We start from the raw sequence: 15,192 nt of genomic DNA, 5'->3' as shown, positions 1-15,192 counted from the left end.
TGTTTATCTCAAATGCATTATTGGATTATAGTAGTCAACATTTGAATTGAATTTTAAAAAAGCATTTCAAAATTGTCCTAAGACAAGGTCAGTGTATATTTTGGATTTAACGTAGCCCTATATACATTTCTGAAGATAGCGAATTATGAAGCCAGAAGTACGTATAGGTGCATTTCGTCTTCAAAACGAACACTGGGAAGCAGTATGAGAGGAGTTGAAAACGACTATGGGGTTTGAGTCCGGTGAAGAACGGTTCCAGAAAGTGCGTAAGACAAAATTTTCTTTTTCATAGTGAAAATCAAATGAGCTAAATTAAAAGATTATTTGATTTTTTATTTCAAATAACAAAAAATAAAATCACCAGAAAACAAAAATGAAAAAACGTACGTTTTTTATATTTTGAGACCAGATAGCTATTCATTCACAGTAACGCAAAGCTGCCACACACAGGCTACTCATTTTTTTTCCCCACTCAATTATGTTATAAAAAGTATTTTCTTGTGATAACAGGATTTCGTTAAGACATATTTTCCTAATTAAAACGCCATATAATAATTGTGCATTAAATAAAATAATAATTCAAATATAAATTAAAGATAATTTCAAGTATAAGGACCAGTTATCGGCTATACACACATATATATATATATATATATATATATATATATATATATATATATATATATATTTTTTTTTTTTTTTTTTTTTTTAAACGAAACAACCTTTATGACATTAAATTTAACTTTTGACGTTACATGCAACCTTATCTTTGTTTTACAACACTTTTCTGAAAAGTTTTAATATTGTTAAAATCATAATACTTCCATACAAGAGACTAGAACAACTTTGATGAAAGGTTTTGAGCCACTTCAAATGCTGACTACTGTATGGATTCACTTAAAACAGGTTCCACTGCATTTTTAATTAGAATGAATAATTACCTGGATCAATGCATGGTGCTGGGGCTCCGTACCCATTTGCTTGATCAAATCCAACACTATAGATGCCAAAAGAAGTGCTTGGATGGGTTATTTTGTGCTGACCTGCACCAGTCTGGTAAATCAGTTCAGTCCAGGAATAGTTGCTGTTTTTGATGACCCTCCATTGAAGGTTTCCAGGTAAAGAAGAGCTATCAAAGCGCATCCCTGCTTGTTCACTGGTGGGAACAATCAGGAGGGCTCGGTTGCCAAAGCCTGCAATCCCATCAACTGCATACGAGGTACAGAAACGGTTGATAGGCTGAACATTTACAAGAAACGGATCATATATGATACCGCTGGATGTTCGCACACCATTAAACAGAAAGAGCACCTGGATTCCGCTGTCCGCCATGATGTTAAGACCATCAGGAAACTGGATTTTGTACTCTAGGATAAGACCTCGCTGAAGAACGTTTGTTAATGAAGTACGGCCGAACTGAATGGTTATATTTGTTGACTGAGATGCCTGAATATAAATGCTGTCAAACTGGGTCTGGATACTAAGCGGAGCCACCAGGTACTGAGTTCCCCAGCCTTGCACGGGCAAGAGTTGCTCATAAACGTGATTGCACTTAGAAAACCACCATGTGCACATGTGACCCGAGTACACAGCGATGGGAAGCTGCGATGAAATGCGGGTTCCTGTTAAATCTCCTTGACTTTGGATTTGAACATTTTCAAAAGGCTCCAACACCACAACTAGTTTACTGCCAACAGCATATAAGCGGCCTTCGAACCGGACCGCTGCTCGAAGAAACACCTCAACAGTGTTTTGATCTTTACCGTTGACAATCACAAACTCCTTCAACATAGATGGAGGGGAGTTGGTAGGGGTGAACACAAAATATTCAGTGCCCCATTCACTCAATGGATAAACCAGCGACGTATCTGCTGTGTACTGTTTTGAGTTTAATGAGGAAACTGTTACATCTTCAGATGACTGAATGGATACAGTATTGCGGGATCTTTTGGTGCCAGACAGCTCAACTTCATTGGGGAGGGTCACCGTGATGCCCTGACCCTTGGTCAGCTGCACCTCCTGGGTGAAACGAAGACCTGGTATGAAGACCTTCACCAGGCAATTATTATTCAGACAAGTGATATAAAGCTGAAAGAGCGGGAGGTCAAAAGGAGAGACATAGTTTTGCATGAACGCAGTGGCAAATTCTTGTCCTGCAGATCGAGCGTGGGTGCCATCTTTAAGAATTCAAGAGAGAAGAATTGAGGGAATTATTTCATATAATCAGCTTAGAAAGAGGTTGATATCAAATGTCATTGCATATGCAATTATTTACTACAAGAAATAATTTGTTTCATACTTTAATGATTACTTTAAAGAGATATTTGTCCATTTTATATCAATGAATGTTTATATAGAACATACACTTCCAGTCAAAAGTTTGGGGTCAGTTTTTTTTCATGCTTTTGTTTAATGAAAATTGTTCTGTTTATCGTGGCGGCATTTATTAAATGTAAAAAAAAAAAAATGAATTTGTTAAAAATTTATTAATTACTTATTGTATGTGTCACGATCACCAGCAATCTAGCTTTCATAGAACGCTGGAGAACATTCACATTCACACGAACTACAATTCTGCCTCTATATGGACTACAAGTCCTGTAATGCACCACACACCTGTTCCAAACCTCCTTTGATTAAACTCACACAGCTGATGTTTGTTATGATCTCCAGCCGTGTTCTCTGCTGGAGATTACTTCCTGTAGTTTGTTGTAATCACTAGGGCTGCGTCTGAAACCGCATACTTCCATACTTTACAGTATGCTAAAGTCAGTATGCGAGCCGAGTAGTATATCCGAATTCATAGTATTCGAAGATCAGTATGCGAGAAATACCCGGATGACTTACTACTTCCGGCAAGATTCTGAAGTGCGCATCCCATGCAAGCTGCGATATCCCATGATGCCCCGCGAGAGAATTCATGAATTGTAAATTCATTAAAAATTGTACCCCAAACTTTTGACCGGTAGTGTGTATATATATTATTATGTAGTGTTTCTGCAGGTTTCATGGAGATAAATGTAAGAACTTGTAAAGACCAAAAAAAAATTGGAATTGATAAATAATTATTCTATAATGGTTTCAATAATTGTTCTCAAAAAAATAAGTGCTATTTTGTTTATTATTTTTGTTTTGTCTTCCAATGCAAAGTCCAAAGATTCCAAATGATTTAAATGAAATATGTCAATAATTTCATTAACAAATCTACTTAACTAAAACACATTTTTACCATATTTACTCACAAATATTCTTTCATGTTTAAACATGATATCAATTTTGTTCAATTTCTCAGAAAACAACCCTTAATGGTAACACTTTATAATAACTACACACTATGAATCATCTATTAAGCATTAGCAAATAGTTAATTCATTGTCTATTTAGCATTAACTCTACATTAACAGACATTAGTAAGCAGTTTATAAATACAGCTACAAATGCTGTATTCTTGACTTATAAGCACTTTTATAATATGCATAATAATTGTATTTTCATTCTTCATTACTTATTAATTGTTCATTACAAAATTCAGTATCATATAATTTACAAATCATTTGTCTTTAAGAGTAGTTGGTGGCTTTTAGAATCATTCAGAATGAGTTAGTAAACTATTAATAAACTATTCAAATCAACATTTGTATATATATTTTAATATATACATATATTTTATTGTTTAGGCATTTAGTAATGGTTACTATGTGTTAATAAATGCTTTAATAACTCAACTTCATCCAGTTTTGTGACCTAATCTAAAGTGAGGACTATGTATGCTTTATAAATCCCTAATTAATGGCAATTAAAGGCTTAGTATGAAATGAACAATAAATATTTGCGATCTTATCAAAAAAGTAAAATTACTGTAAACTTTAAACACATTAAAATACAGTTGGAAATAAATACAATTAAATAAAATTGGATAAAACAACAACAGTGTATTAACAATATATTATCATACAACATTTCAAAGTTATTTAGCGATGTTTAAACTTTATGGTAATTTATTTTACATAAGATTGCAAATATTTATTTTTCATTTAATACAGTTTCATTTGTGTATCTTCAAATAAATAGAAATGAATAAAGTCATGTATTTTCTTTTTTCCTGTTTAGAATAGAACTGAGCTTTTAATTGTCATGTATAGGGGATTTATAAAGCATAAACAGTCCTCACTTTAGATTAGGTCACAAAACTGGTTAAAGCTGACTAAATAAGGCATTTCTTAACATAAAAATTAACCATTAGTATATGCCTGAATAATAAGATATACGAATGTTAATTTGAATAGTTTATTAATCGTTTACATATGCATTCTGCATGATCTTAAAATAGCACCAACTATTCTTAAATAACTGGTTTGTAAACAATGTGATACTTAATTAAGTAATGAAAAATAAATCACTAACAAAGCATAAAAATACAATTATTAAGCACATTATAAATGTGCTTTTATGTCAAGAATACAGGGTTTGAAGCTGTATTTCTAAACTACTTGCTAATGTTTATTAATGTAGAGGTTATACTTAACATATAATAAATTCACTATTTGCTAATGCTTAATAAATTATTCATAGTGTGTAGTTATTATAAAGTGTTATACATTTATTGCAGTAACACTTTACGATATTCTGCTGTGATTCCAGAACTTTTTAAAGGTAAATTGTGAAAGCAAGAGTGAATTAAACTTTTTTTGAGACCTGCAGAAACTCTTTTAATGCATGCTGGTCAATTAAAATAGCAATCCAAAAAGATAAAGAGCCTTACCCCAAAACAGAAATATCACAACACAAACTGGTAAAAGATTTGCTCCCATGATTAGCTGTAAAGTTGGCTGTTGATGAAGCAGCAGTAAAATTCAACATATATTTATTTCAACGTGCCACAAGAAAATATGTCTTTAATGCTGCTTACCTTCATGGGAATCAAGAAATATAAAGCCTTTCATCTTCTGCAGTCTTTTAAATACCTATTATCCCAATCTCAGAACCAATCAGAGAACTGACAAGTTTAGATCGTGGAACATGGGACATGACCTATTTGAAGATAAGAGGATCCTTTTTCTCCCGTAAGACCTGAAAGAAAGATTCAATAACAGCCATGTAATGTCCATCAAAAAAATGCAAACTTGACAAATTTATAACACAATCTATAGCGCACAACAATTTATGCACATAACACATTTATGACTTTTCCATAAACACTGAATTCACTGCTGTGAAGGTAAACTATGAGAATGATATACAATTAATAATAGCTGTGAATAAAAATAGGAGATAATTAAGTTTTGTTTTATTCTGTACTAGTTCTTAGTACTAGTTCTTTATTCTGTACTAGACATTTATTCATAATATTAAAAAGCACTTGTCATTTAGTTTTTTTTTCTTTGCATCAGATGTGCCATGTTTTTTTTTTATGTTTTCACCTATTTGACCCATTTAAGATTGAAGATAAGCCTTTGTTGCCTCCAGAATGTGTCTGTAAAGTTTCAGCTCAAAATATCCATCAGACAGTGTTGGGCAAGTTACTTAAAAAAATGTAGTGAGCTACACTAACTACACTAAAAGCTACCCTTGTAGCAAAAAAATGCTGCGTTTTATGCAGGAAATGTAGCAAATGTAGCAAGCTAAGCTAAAAGCTTGGTAAAAGCAGCTTAGCTACATCTAAGCAATTTTTGCAGTTTTCATTTTTAAATCGAAGCAACTTAAATCAATCATATGTTAGTGATCAATAAAACTGTCAATAAAACATATGAGGCAGAATTGTTCAGTTCAGTCATTTAGTGCAATTATTATGCTGTACCAAACAGAAACTAATTATAGTATATAATAGCAAAAACAAATAATCCAATAAAAACAGGTGTTAGACATTTAAAATACTATAGTAATGTATAGTAAAGGGAAATATTTAGGAATAAGCATTATATTGTGTGTATGTATATATATATATATATATATATATAATATATATATATATATATATATATATATATATATATATATATATATATATATATATATATATATATATTTTTTTTTTATAAATCTTCATTAATGAATTACACTACATAATGTTGTATCATAAGTAACTATCATGAACTAATAGTAATGACCATAGTATTCTTTAGCCTTTACTACAGTAGTTTAAGTTTTTCTTCTTTTTTGAATATTTCCCAAATGATGTTTAACAAAGCAAGGAAAGTTTCACAGTATGTCTGATAATATCTTGTCTTCTGGAGAAAGTCTTATTTGTATTATTTAGGCTAGAATAAAAGCAGTTTAAAAATTTTTTTAAAAACATTTTACGGTCAAAATTATTAGCACCTTAAAACTATATATTTTTTTCGATAGTCTACAGAACAAACCATCATTTTACAATAACTTGCCTAATTACCCTATCCTGCCTAGTTACTGTCATCATGGCAAAGACAAAATAAATCAGTTATTAGAAATGAGCTATTAAAACTGTTATGTTTAGAAATGTGTTGAAAAATTTTTCTCTACGTTAAACACAAATTGGGGAAAAAAAACAACAGAAGGGCTAATAATTCAAGGGGGTAAATAATTCTGACTTCAACTGTACATGCAAAAAATTTATTTGAGCACTTCACTATTGTGTAGTTCAAAAACATTATTGTACTTGTTATAAATAATTTAAGTATTTTTTGAGCACAGCATCAGAGTTAACATTATTACATCTTAACATGTGCTTCTTGAGGTATGGTCACAAGGAATCCTGCTTCAGAAATAACTCCTCTCCCTCAGTCATCCTTCCATTAAGCAAATTTCTTGTGTTAGCCTAATTAGATTGGCGAGATCACCGACCAGAAGGTGTCAGTTACTCACCAAAAAGTTTGTTGTCGACCACCATAAAACAGGAAGAAATCGTCATTCTCGCCAACAGATTTACTTTCATCAGCTAGACACCGGCCTCACAGCTCTGTGAATGTTGGTGCTGTCACTTATTGATCCGCGGTCAGTAAATGTAACTTGTGTGGATGCTACTGCACTCCTTGACTAAAAAATAGCTCTTGAAAAGCTATTTGATTTAGAAAGTAGTGATGCAACCGCCACGCTACTGAGAAATGTAGTTAAGCTAGTAGTGTCACTACTTGTAGCGACGCTACTGCCCAACACTGACATCAGGTAATGTATTATAGCCTCCAGAATTTGCCTGTTTTGGTGTCTTATTAGATTGTAGATGTTATTGTAGCCTGTGGCTTTAAATGCAAATGAGCAGCTTCTCCCCGCCCACCATTCCCACATGCTTTTCTGCTTCTCATCATGCATTATGTCAGATAAACAGCAGTCAGTGATAGAGACAGACATGGATAAACAGCAGAAATACGGCTCATTAGTCAAAAATACCAAGTTTATTTGATGTATTTGTGATGGAGTTTATTCAAGCCTTTCTGAAATGATGAGTCTCACGCAAATTTCATTTGCAAGACACACACACAGACCCACACACACACACTCACATAAATTTGCGAATTTACTGACACCATGTGGCCATGGTGATTATATACTGAACAGATTTTTTAATTACAGATTCTTTGCAAATAAAATGTTCTGTGGACATGTTTATACATGCTACAATAGAAACATGGTGCCAGTCAATCAATTCAGTGCATGGGGAAAAACTGCACTCCTACAATACGTTGCAATGTGCCACAAAATCACTGGGATTTGGGTCTTATTTTAACATCAGGATCTTTAAAAAAAAAAAGAGACTTGTTGTGTTTATATCACTCCAATATGACAGTGGACACACTATACAGTACCTACACACAGTTCTGTCCAAATAGCTTACAAAAGTTGATTTTCATTATAGGTGCTCTTTATGTTAACACAATGCCATGTTTTAACATCAGAAGAATTAATAAATTAAATACTGCTGGAATAAACCCTTATCTTGGAATTTAATTTCAAATCTTTCCATTTCAAAAATCCTTTAGAAAAGGAAAGCCACATTTATACTTAATATTTGAATTACTGTACCTTTAAATAAACACAAGTATATTATATAATTACATTATATAAAACGTTTGAAGTCAAAACCCTGTGTGAACTATTTCCAAAATAATGTTTAACAGAGCAGGACATTTTTCACAGTATTTCCAATAACATATATGTTTTTTTTCTGGAGAAAGTCTTATTTGTTTTATTTCAGCTAGAATAAAAGGAGTTTTTAATAATAATAATAATAATAAAAAAAAAACATTTTAAGGTCAAATTTATTAGCCCCTTTAAGCTATATTTTTTTGATAGTCTACAGAACAAACCATCATTATACAGTAACTTGCCTAATTACTCTAAACTGCCTAGTTAACCTAATTAACCTAGTTAAGCCTTTAAATGTCACTTTAAGCTGAACACTAGTATCTAGAAAAATATCTAGTCAAATATTATTTACTGTCATCATGGCAAAGATTAAATAAATCAGTTATTAGAAATGAGTTATTAAAACTATTATGATTAGAAATGTGTTGAAAAAAAAATCTTTCCGTTAAACAAAAATTGGGGAAAAAACGAATAGGCGGGCTAATAAATCAGGGGGGCTAATAATTCTGAACTAAACTGTAAATAGCTGAAAGGGAATTTCCAATCATTTTTTTTCTAAAATAGTCTTGTGACAGAGTTTATTACACAACATCTGGGAAAAGACAATCCACTTGGGAGTTGGCCAGAATAAAGGCGTCAAAGCTTACAAATCCCATTATCAGAGCACACAAGCGCTCACATCAATATTGTAACCATGAAACTTCCTGTCGGGTTTGATCTTGTGTGAACAGATATTCCCAGAGATACACACTAACCACACCTCACAATGAGGACAGACATAGGAAGAGGAAATAAACATTACCACATTCTGGTTTCTGTTCATCCACAGTACAATGCATTCCCATGAGTCTCAATGAATAATGCAATGAACTACACTGTACATCCCACCCCCATGTACACCCAGATTTACTGAGCACGTGAATGTACTGTGTAGTCAATGATGCATTATTCCAAAGCCAAGAGGGTAGCAGCACCTACTAAACCTATTCAGAAGTACAGATTTAATGATAAAATATGCTTTGAAACTTTTATCTGCTCATGTTACAGCATGTAAAGCTTTTTTTCTTTCATGCAAAAGGTCATGAGATTCATAACTGTCCTTTAAGTGCATGGCCTTTTACTTTTTTATACTTGCTCTTTAAGATACTAAACCTGATAGAGAGATCTTAAGCAGAATAAATCAATGACATTCTTCTGCAACATTATTAATTTCAGATATGATCGTTTAGCAAAGTAATACCTAATGACATACATACAAGATTATTAAAATAGATATAACTAGGGCTGCACAATATATCATTTCAGCATCGATATCACAATGTGTGTAGTCGGACAAATAGCAGAAACATACACAGGAAAAATAGTAATATGCATGAGGTGGTGCTTCTTGTAATGGCGAATCAAACATATATTGATGCTGCAATTCTAAGAAATATATGTGCTGTTTATAAAAGGAATACATCTAACTTTTTGATGCATTGTTTCCTCTTCATTTACAAATATCATGATATATTATGGATGGTTTTCTTGTGATATATCGCTGATATCGTTATCTATCGTTATCGGGGGCAAAATATCATAATATTGTATCGTATCATATTACTGTACCTGAATATCTCACTACTTATTTCACTTTTATCTTTGCTCTATCTCATTTATTTATTCTTGCAATTTCTTTAATTCACTCCTCTACAAGATTATTCTAACCAATCTAAGTTAATGATTTCATTACAAATTGAGCTATACAAGTCATCTGACAAATTTGTGTTTATATCGCAATAGAAAACGCAGCAAAATAAAATATTGCAATGTCAGATTTTTCCAATATGGTGCAGCCCTAATTATAACAATACTTATATTTGTATTCGCACCAATGTCAATCAGTGTTGTTACTGTTTATTGTTTACTGTTTACCTGTCACTTTCAATACTTAAGCTCTTAAAAGCAGGATTTTTATTATATTTCATTCATGGTTTAATTATTTGAAAATAAAAAAATTTTTTGACAACATTATATACATTTATTGCCACTTGGCTCCATATTGCTCTCAGATCTTCTTACAGTCCACAGCAAATCCTTGCATAAAAAAATAATCCAATAAATAAATGTTTTTAATGATATTTACATATTAGTTTACACATATGAGAATAAATAACCTTTATTTAAAGGTACAGAATACAGAATTGTTTTGTATCCTTTAACTGGTATTTGGGTAAAAAATAGCATTTTGGAGCAGCACTGCAATCATCCAATAGATCATTTTAACGTCATCAATCGATTCGTGTATAACTATATCTGACAATAAGTTTTTTTTTTGGTGAATATACTTGTTGAATTGACATTTTAGTAAGTGTTTTCTATAAATCATGGTAAAAATATGAGACGCACAAAAAATGCTTGTTCAAACAGCTTATTTAACAAAATGTTTTGGGACAACCTAATTGTTTTACGTCCAATTCACTTAAATTCATAAACATTAATGTAGCGCCAGGTCCAAAAATAAATAAATAAATAATAAAAACAGTAAATGAAACCAGTGTGGAAATTTCAGCAAGACACTGAAGCAAAACACAACTACTGAAACTCTCAAATGCTTTCAGAGAAAGAAAATCAAGCTGTAGAATGGCCCAGTCAATCACCTAACTTGAATCCAATAGAAAATACAAATTAATGATCAGATTTGATAGACGAGACCCACAGAACCATCAAGATTTTTACACTTTGATGAAGTCTGTGAAAAACTAACACCTGAGCAATGCACATGACCTTATTTTCCATATGAGAGGTGTTGCTAAGTTGCAGTTTCAGTAGTTCAGAACTTTCTTATTGTGTCATTCCATTGTTACAACACATAACTCATTTTTCAGTTTTTTGTGTTTTGTTTTATTTTTATGTTTGTATTGTTTGGGCTTTTAAACAAAATCTGATTCAATTTCATGTCAACAGCTCCTTTAGAAATATTATTCCCAAGAAAAAACATGACGTGTTCAATCCTTAATTTCCCTGCTGTAAGTTAACTTAATTCCTTTTGTTTTATAATGTTGTCCCAACAGAAATCGATTGCGTGGAACCCAGCATTTTTTTAAATACAGAGTTTCATACAATTCATTAATGTTGTCTCAACCCAAATAAAATGAGATAACTCAACAAATTTAAGTGGACTGACCATAAAGCAATTAAGTTGTGCCAAAAAAAACCTTATCAGCTTCTCATGATGCTCATTTTAAATAAGTAGTTTCAACAAGCAGCAAAATCATTTTTGAGTGTATTCTAATGCATTTACAAAATATATACTCAGATGCACTTTTTGACTTAGACCCATCTGTCATACTGGATATAATTCCTCAATGGAAAAAAAAGTGCCAAAATCTCCAATTTCTGTGTGCAAACTGATAGGTGAGCTTATTTCCTCTACATGCCTCCAGGGAAAACATATTCCACTGACCTTTCCAAACACAACAGACAAACAACAGCAACTTCTGGGTTTACCACGGTATGATGTCACTGGAAGGATCAGTGGGCGAGTGCGGAAAGTTTCTTGTTTACAGTGCTAATTAACATTGTAGGAGGTGTGAAACTACTGTGCATCAGTGAAAGAGAAGTACTGATATACAGTAAGAGGTTAAGATCGTAGGTCTGACATTGATTTATTTTCCTTGAGTAACAGAAAAAGATATCAAAAACCGATCAGTACATCAAAAAATGTGGCATGTCATGTGCATTAAACCACATAAGGTTATTTAAAAAGATACAATCAGGCCAAAAAATAAATAAATAAACTAAATCAAAACCAACAAATGAGTTTAAAATAATTTCACACATTTCATACCTTAGAAAAAAGTCAGCTCTAAATACAAAGTGAAACACTGCCATCTAGAGGTAAGTTATTTAGCTCCATTAAGTCCCTTCTGACCACTCAGTGCATAATGAAAAGATGCCAGGATGAAATTGCTAGTCTAAATACTTGTCGGTCAATAACGGCTGTGCATTAAGAATGCACTGCGCAAAGCTGCCAGGCCTCATATCTGAATACGAATAGCCCAAAGTCTCAGTTTACCGGCATTTACTTGGCAATAGTGCCATCAATATCATCTTATAACCATCCCATAGTGCTTTCCTTTGACATGGTTTCATTTGGCCATACGCCATTGTATAAGTAGCTCAATATGGTGCAATTAATGCATCAAATTTGCTGTGGTTTGCATGAATATGAATGCGGACAGAAAAAAAAGTAGGCTTGTCACTCAATGCAGAGGGGATTGATCTGCTGCGGAGGCTAGAAATAAGACTGATGATATCTTGTTCATCTTTTTATCTGCATTAAGCTAATGCATACCTTCACCAGCATTAATCCAAAACACAGAACCGCCCATTTAGCCATGACTTCATGATAAATGGCCATATTTGACTGCTTGACCTGAAAAATGATTTGAAAGGTGCGATTGCGGATATAGCATAGGGACAAAATCAATGCTAAATGTAACTAGAAAATGCACTGTAAAAAAAATAATGAAAAAAAAGAAGACAACAAATGCTTTTATGTTGCTTTAGTCTGATTAATAAGTTATCAAGTTTGAACTGTATTTTTTTAAGTTATGCAAAGGTTAAACTTAATATTCTTAGTCAGTTTGATTGATGCGAGTTGAGATAACTAGAAAAGTTAACTTGAATTTAACTTTAAATGTAAGGCAGCAATTTTTGTACAGGCGTGTAGAAGTTTATTATGCATACTCCTTTGAAGAGAGAAGAAAGAGAAGAAGAAGAGAAAGAAGAAGAAGAACTAAAGAAGAAGAAGAAGAAAACATTTTTAGGTTGCAGAAGATTTGGCTTAAGGTAATAATGTTGTAAATAATGTTGAGTTTCTTGCTCACATTGGTCTTTTCAATCCAACAGACGTCAATGTACTGTCAAGAGCCATTCTATAAATGGCTTTTTGACTCTTAAAATCGTTGACAGATGTTGACTTGCATTTTAATAATCAGCAAGGACTACAGTTTCAGTATATTAACTTTCATTTTTGGGGTGTACTATGGCTTTAAATACAGGTTCATTAGCAGAAAAGACAAACTCGGCACCCCGACACAAAACCTAAATGAAATTAAATGAATTTTTAAATAAATAAATTTGAATAAAATTAAAACTTTACAATAAATAAATAAATAAATAAATAAATAAATAAATAAATAAATAAATAAATAAATAAATAAATAAAAAGAAAATATTTTTTACAATAAAAAAATAAATATTAAACAAAAACTTTACAATGATCCAGACACATTTAACAAAAAAAATTAATAAATAAAAAAAAGGTTGGTCTTGATTTAACACTTGAATGTAAAAATGCATAAATGTAATTTTTACATGTTATGTGGAAAGTGATCTGAGCACACCAGTAAGTGTTGAGAAATTTGCTAATGACATTGTCTTTTCAGATTAATAGTGTGAGTATTTATATTTTTGTCATACACAGATTGATTTTAGTATTTTCCAACATTTTTAGTGCAAACAAAAACAATTGAAACTGCTTGAATGGATAGAGAGCATTTTAAAATGGGGAAAAATGTCACAGCCTCAAAGACACATTAATAAATCAAACATTCAAATAACACAACATTCCAGTAGATTTTTCATAATATTCATATATTATGCAATTATGATATTCTGCAATTAAACACCAAAATATCTTCTTTTATGTGCCAGAGAAGAAAGCAAGACTTGCAGGTTTGAGGAAAAAATATTTTGGTTTGCTATAGAAGTCGTCAGGCGACACAGTGGCGCAGTAGGTAGTGCTGTCGCAGAGTACGGACTTGAGTTCTTGTGAAGACCGGTCTTGCCAGGTCACCTCTGAAGAATAAACTTGGGCAATCACCTGCACCCACAATCACCATTCACTACTTAAGCTCACCTGTTCCAGTCACTCGTTGGCTGAAATCGAAGTCAGATGGTTCACTTCACCTTCTCCCTTGCTCGCCTTCTTCCGTGAATGTTACCCTTCTCCTTTGGACGTTTCTCCTAACCCTGTGGATGCACATGCTGTGATTAAGGGACTTTATACTCAGATGGTTGAATGAAGATCCTTGTTGACATTGTGAACAACATACTAGTCTGCTCTCCATCCAAGAATATCACTTACCTGCTTCTCCTGTTGAAACGATCCACTGTGTGTTTGAATAAATTGATGAAAAGAGATAACCATCCTTATCTTCATTGTGTGACCGTAACACATGCAGGTTTGGTTTGAGACACATGCGATTATGTGAATAATAATCCAACACAGGCTCATTGTGAAAACGTAGCCCTGCGGACGTTTCTGGAGACAGCGAATTATGTAGCCGGAGGTACGTATGGCTGCATTTCATTTTTCAAACGGAACTCTACGGAATACTGTGATGCCATTCCTTTTCACGCTTACCAGCTGACCGACCGTTTACCTCCATATGGACAGCATTCCAGCTGCAAAGTTTGTCTCGTTAGCGCGCCACGTACGTCGGCGGACTTGAGATGCAGAGAGGAGTTGACCATGAAGACAGGGGTTCGAGTCCGGTGAAGAGCGGTTCCAGAAAGCAGGTAAGGCAAAAACAGAATCCAAAATATAAAACAAACAAGTGAATAGCAGGGTGAGAATGTGGTAAAATCTGAAAACGTGGTAAAAAAAAAAAAAAAACAGACGAGGGCTTTTATTTTTTTTGGATTGCTTTTGAAATGTGCTGGTTGGGATTAGGTAAGTGAGTGGGCGGGTCAATCGATAAAATTGGTTGGGTTTAGGGAAGGGGGAGTCACGAATGGCACTCACGAGGGAAATTTGAGACCTCAAAAAGCGTACACAGCGACCTCTGGCAGATTCGCAAAAACAAAAACTGCAGAAAAAACGTGCCACCGGGACGTATTTTGCGGTCTCCAGAAACGTCCATAGAGGTACGTTTTCAGAATGAGCCTGGGTTGTAATAATCTTAATTCAGTGAATTATGACTTTAAACTCTACATAAGTGCTTTATTATTGTACACAGATTTGTTTTTTAAGTAAAAATGAAAAATGTAATCTAAAAGACAGGGGTGGATGTAACCAATAAGCAAGGTAACCGGCCGTTTAGGGTCACAGGAAACCTGAGGGCCTCCAAATAAGTATAAATGATA

At 33.0% G+C, this 15,192-nt stretch overlaps 1 protein-coding gene across 1 annotated transcript in view; it reads right to left on the bottom strand.

The window, feature by feature from the left end:
• LOC130241850 (IgGFc-binding protein) overlaps nt 1-4,825 on the bottom strand; it is a 50,581-nt gene extending 45,756 nt beyond the window's left edge. Inside the window, exons 1-2 of the mRNA XM_056473815.1 lie at nt 4,763-4,825; nt 942-2,177 (exon numbers count right to left, since the gene is read on the bottom strand). Of these exons, the coding sequence (XP_056329790.1) occupies nt 942-2,177; nt 4,763-4,811 (1,285 nt within the window). The 5' untranslated portion in view covers nt 4,812-4,825. The remainder of the gene's footprint in view (nt 1-941; nt 2,178-4,762) is intronic.
• Between the last annotated feature and the right edge of the window lie 10,367 nt (nt 4,826-15,192).

This window comes from Danio aesculapii, chromosome 15 (assembly GCF_903798145.1).
Source record: "Danio aesculapii chromosome 15, fDanAes4.1, whole genome shotgun sequence".
Lineage (NCBI taxonomy): Eukaryota > Metazoa > Chordata > Actinopteri > Cypriniformes > Danionidae > Danio > Danio aesculapii.
This window is presented reverse-complemented; position numbering and strand designations above follow the sequence as displayed.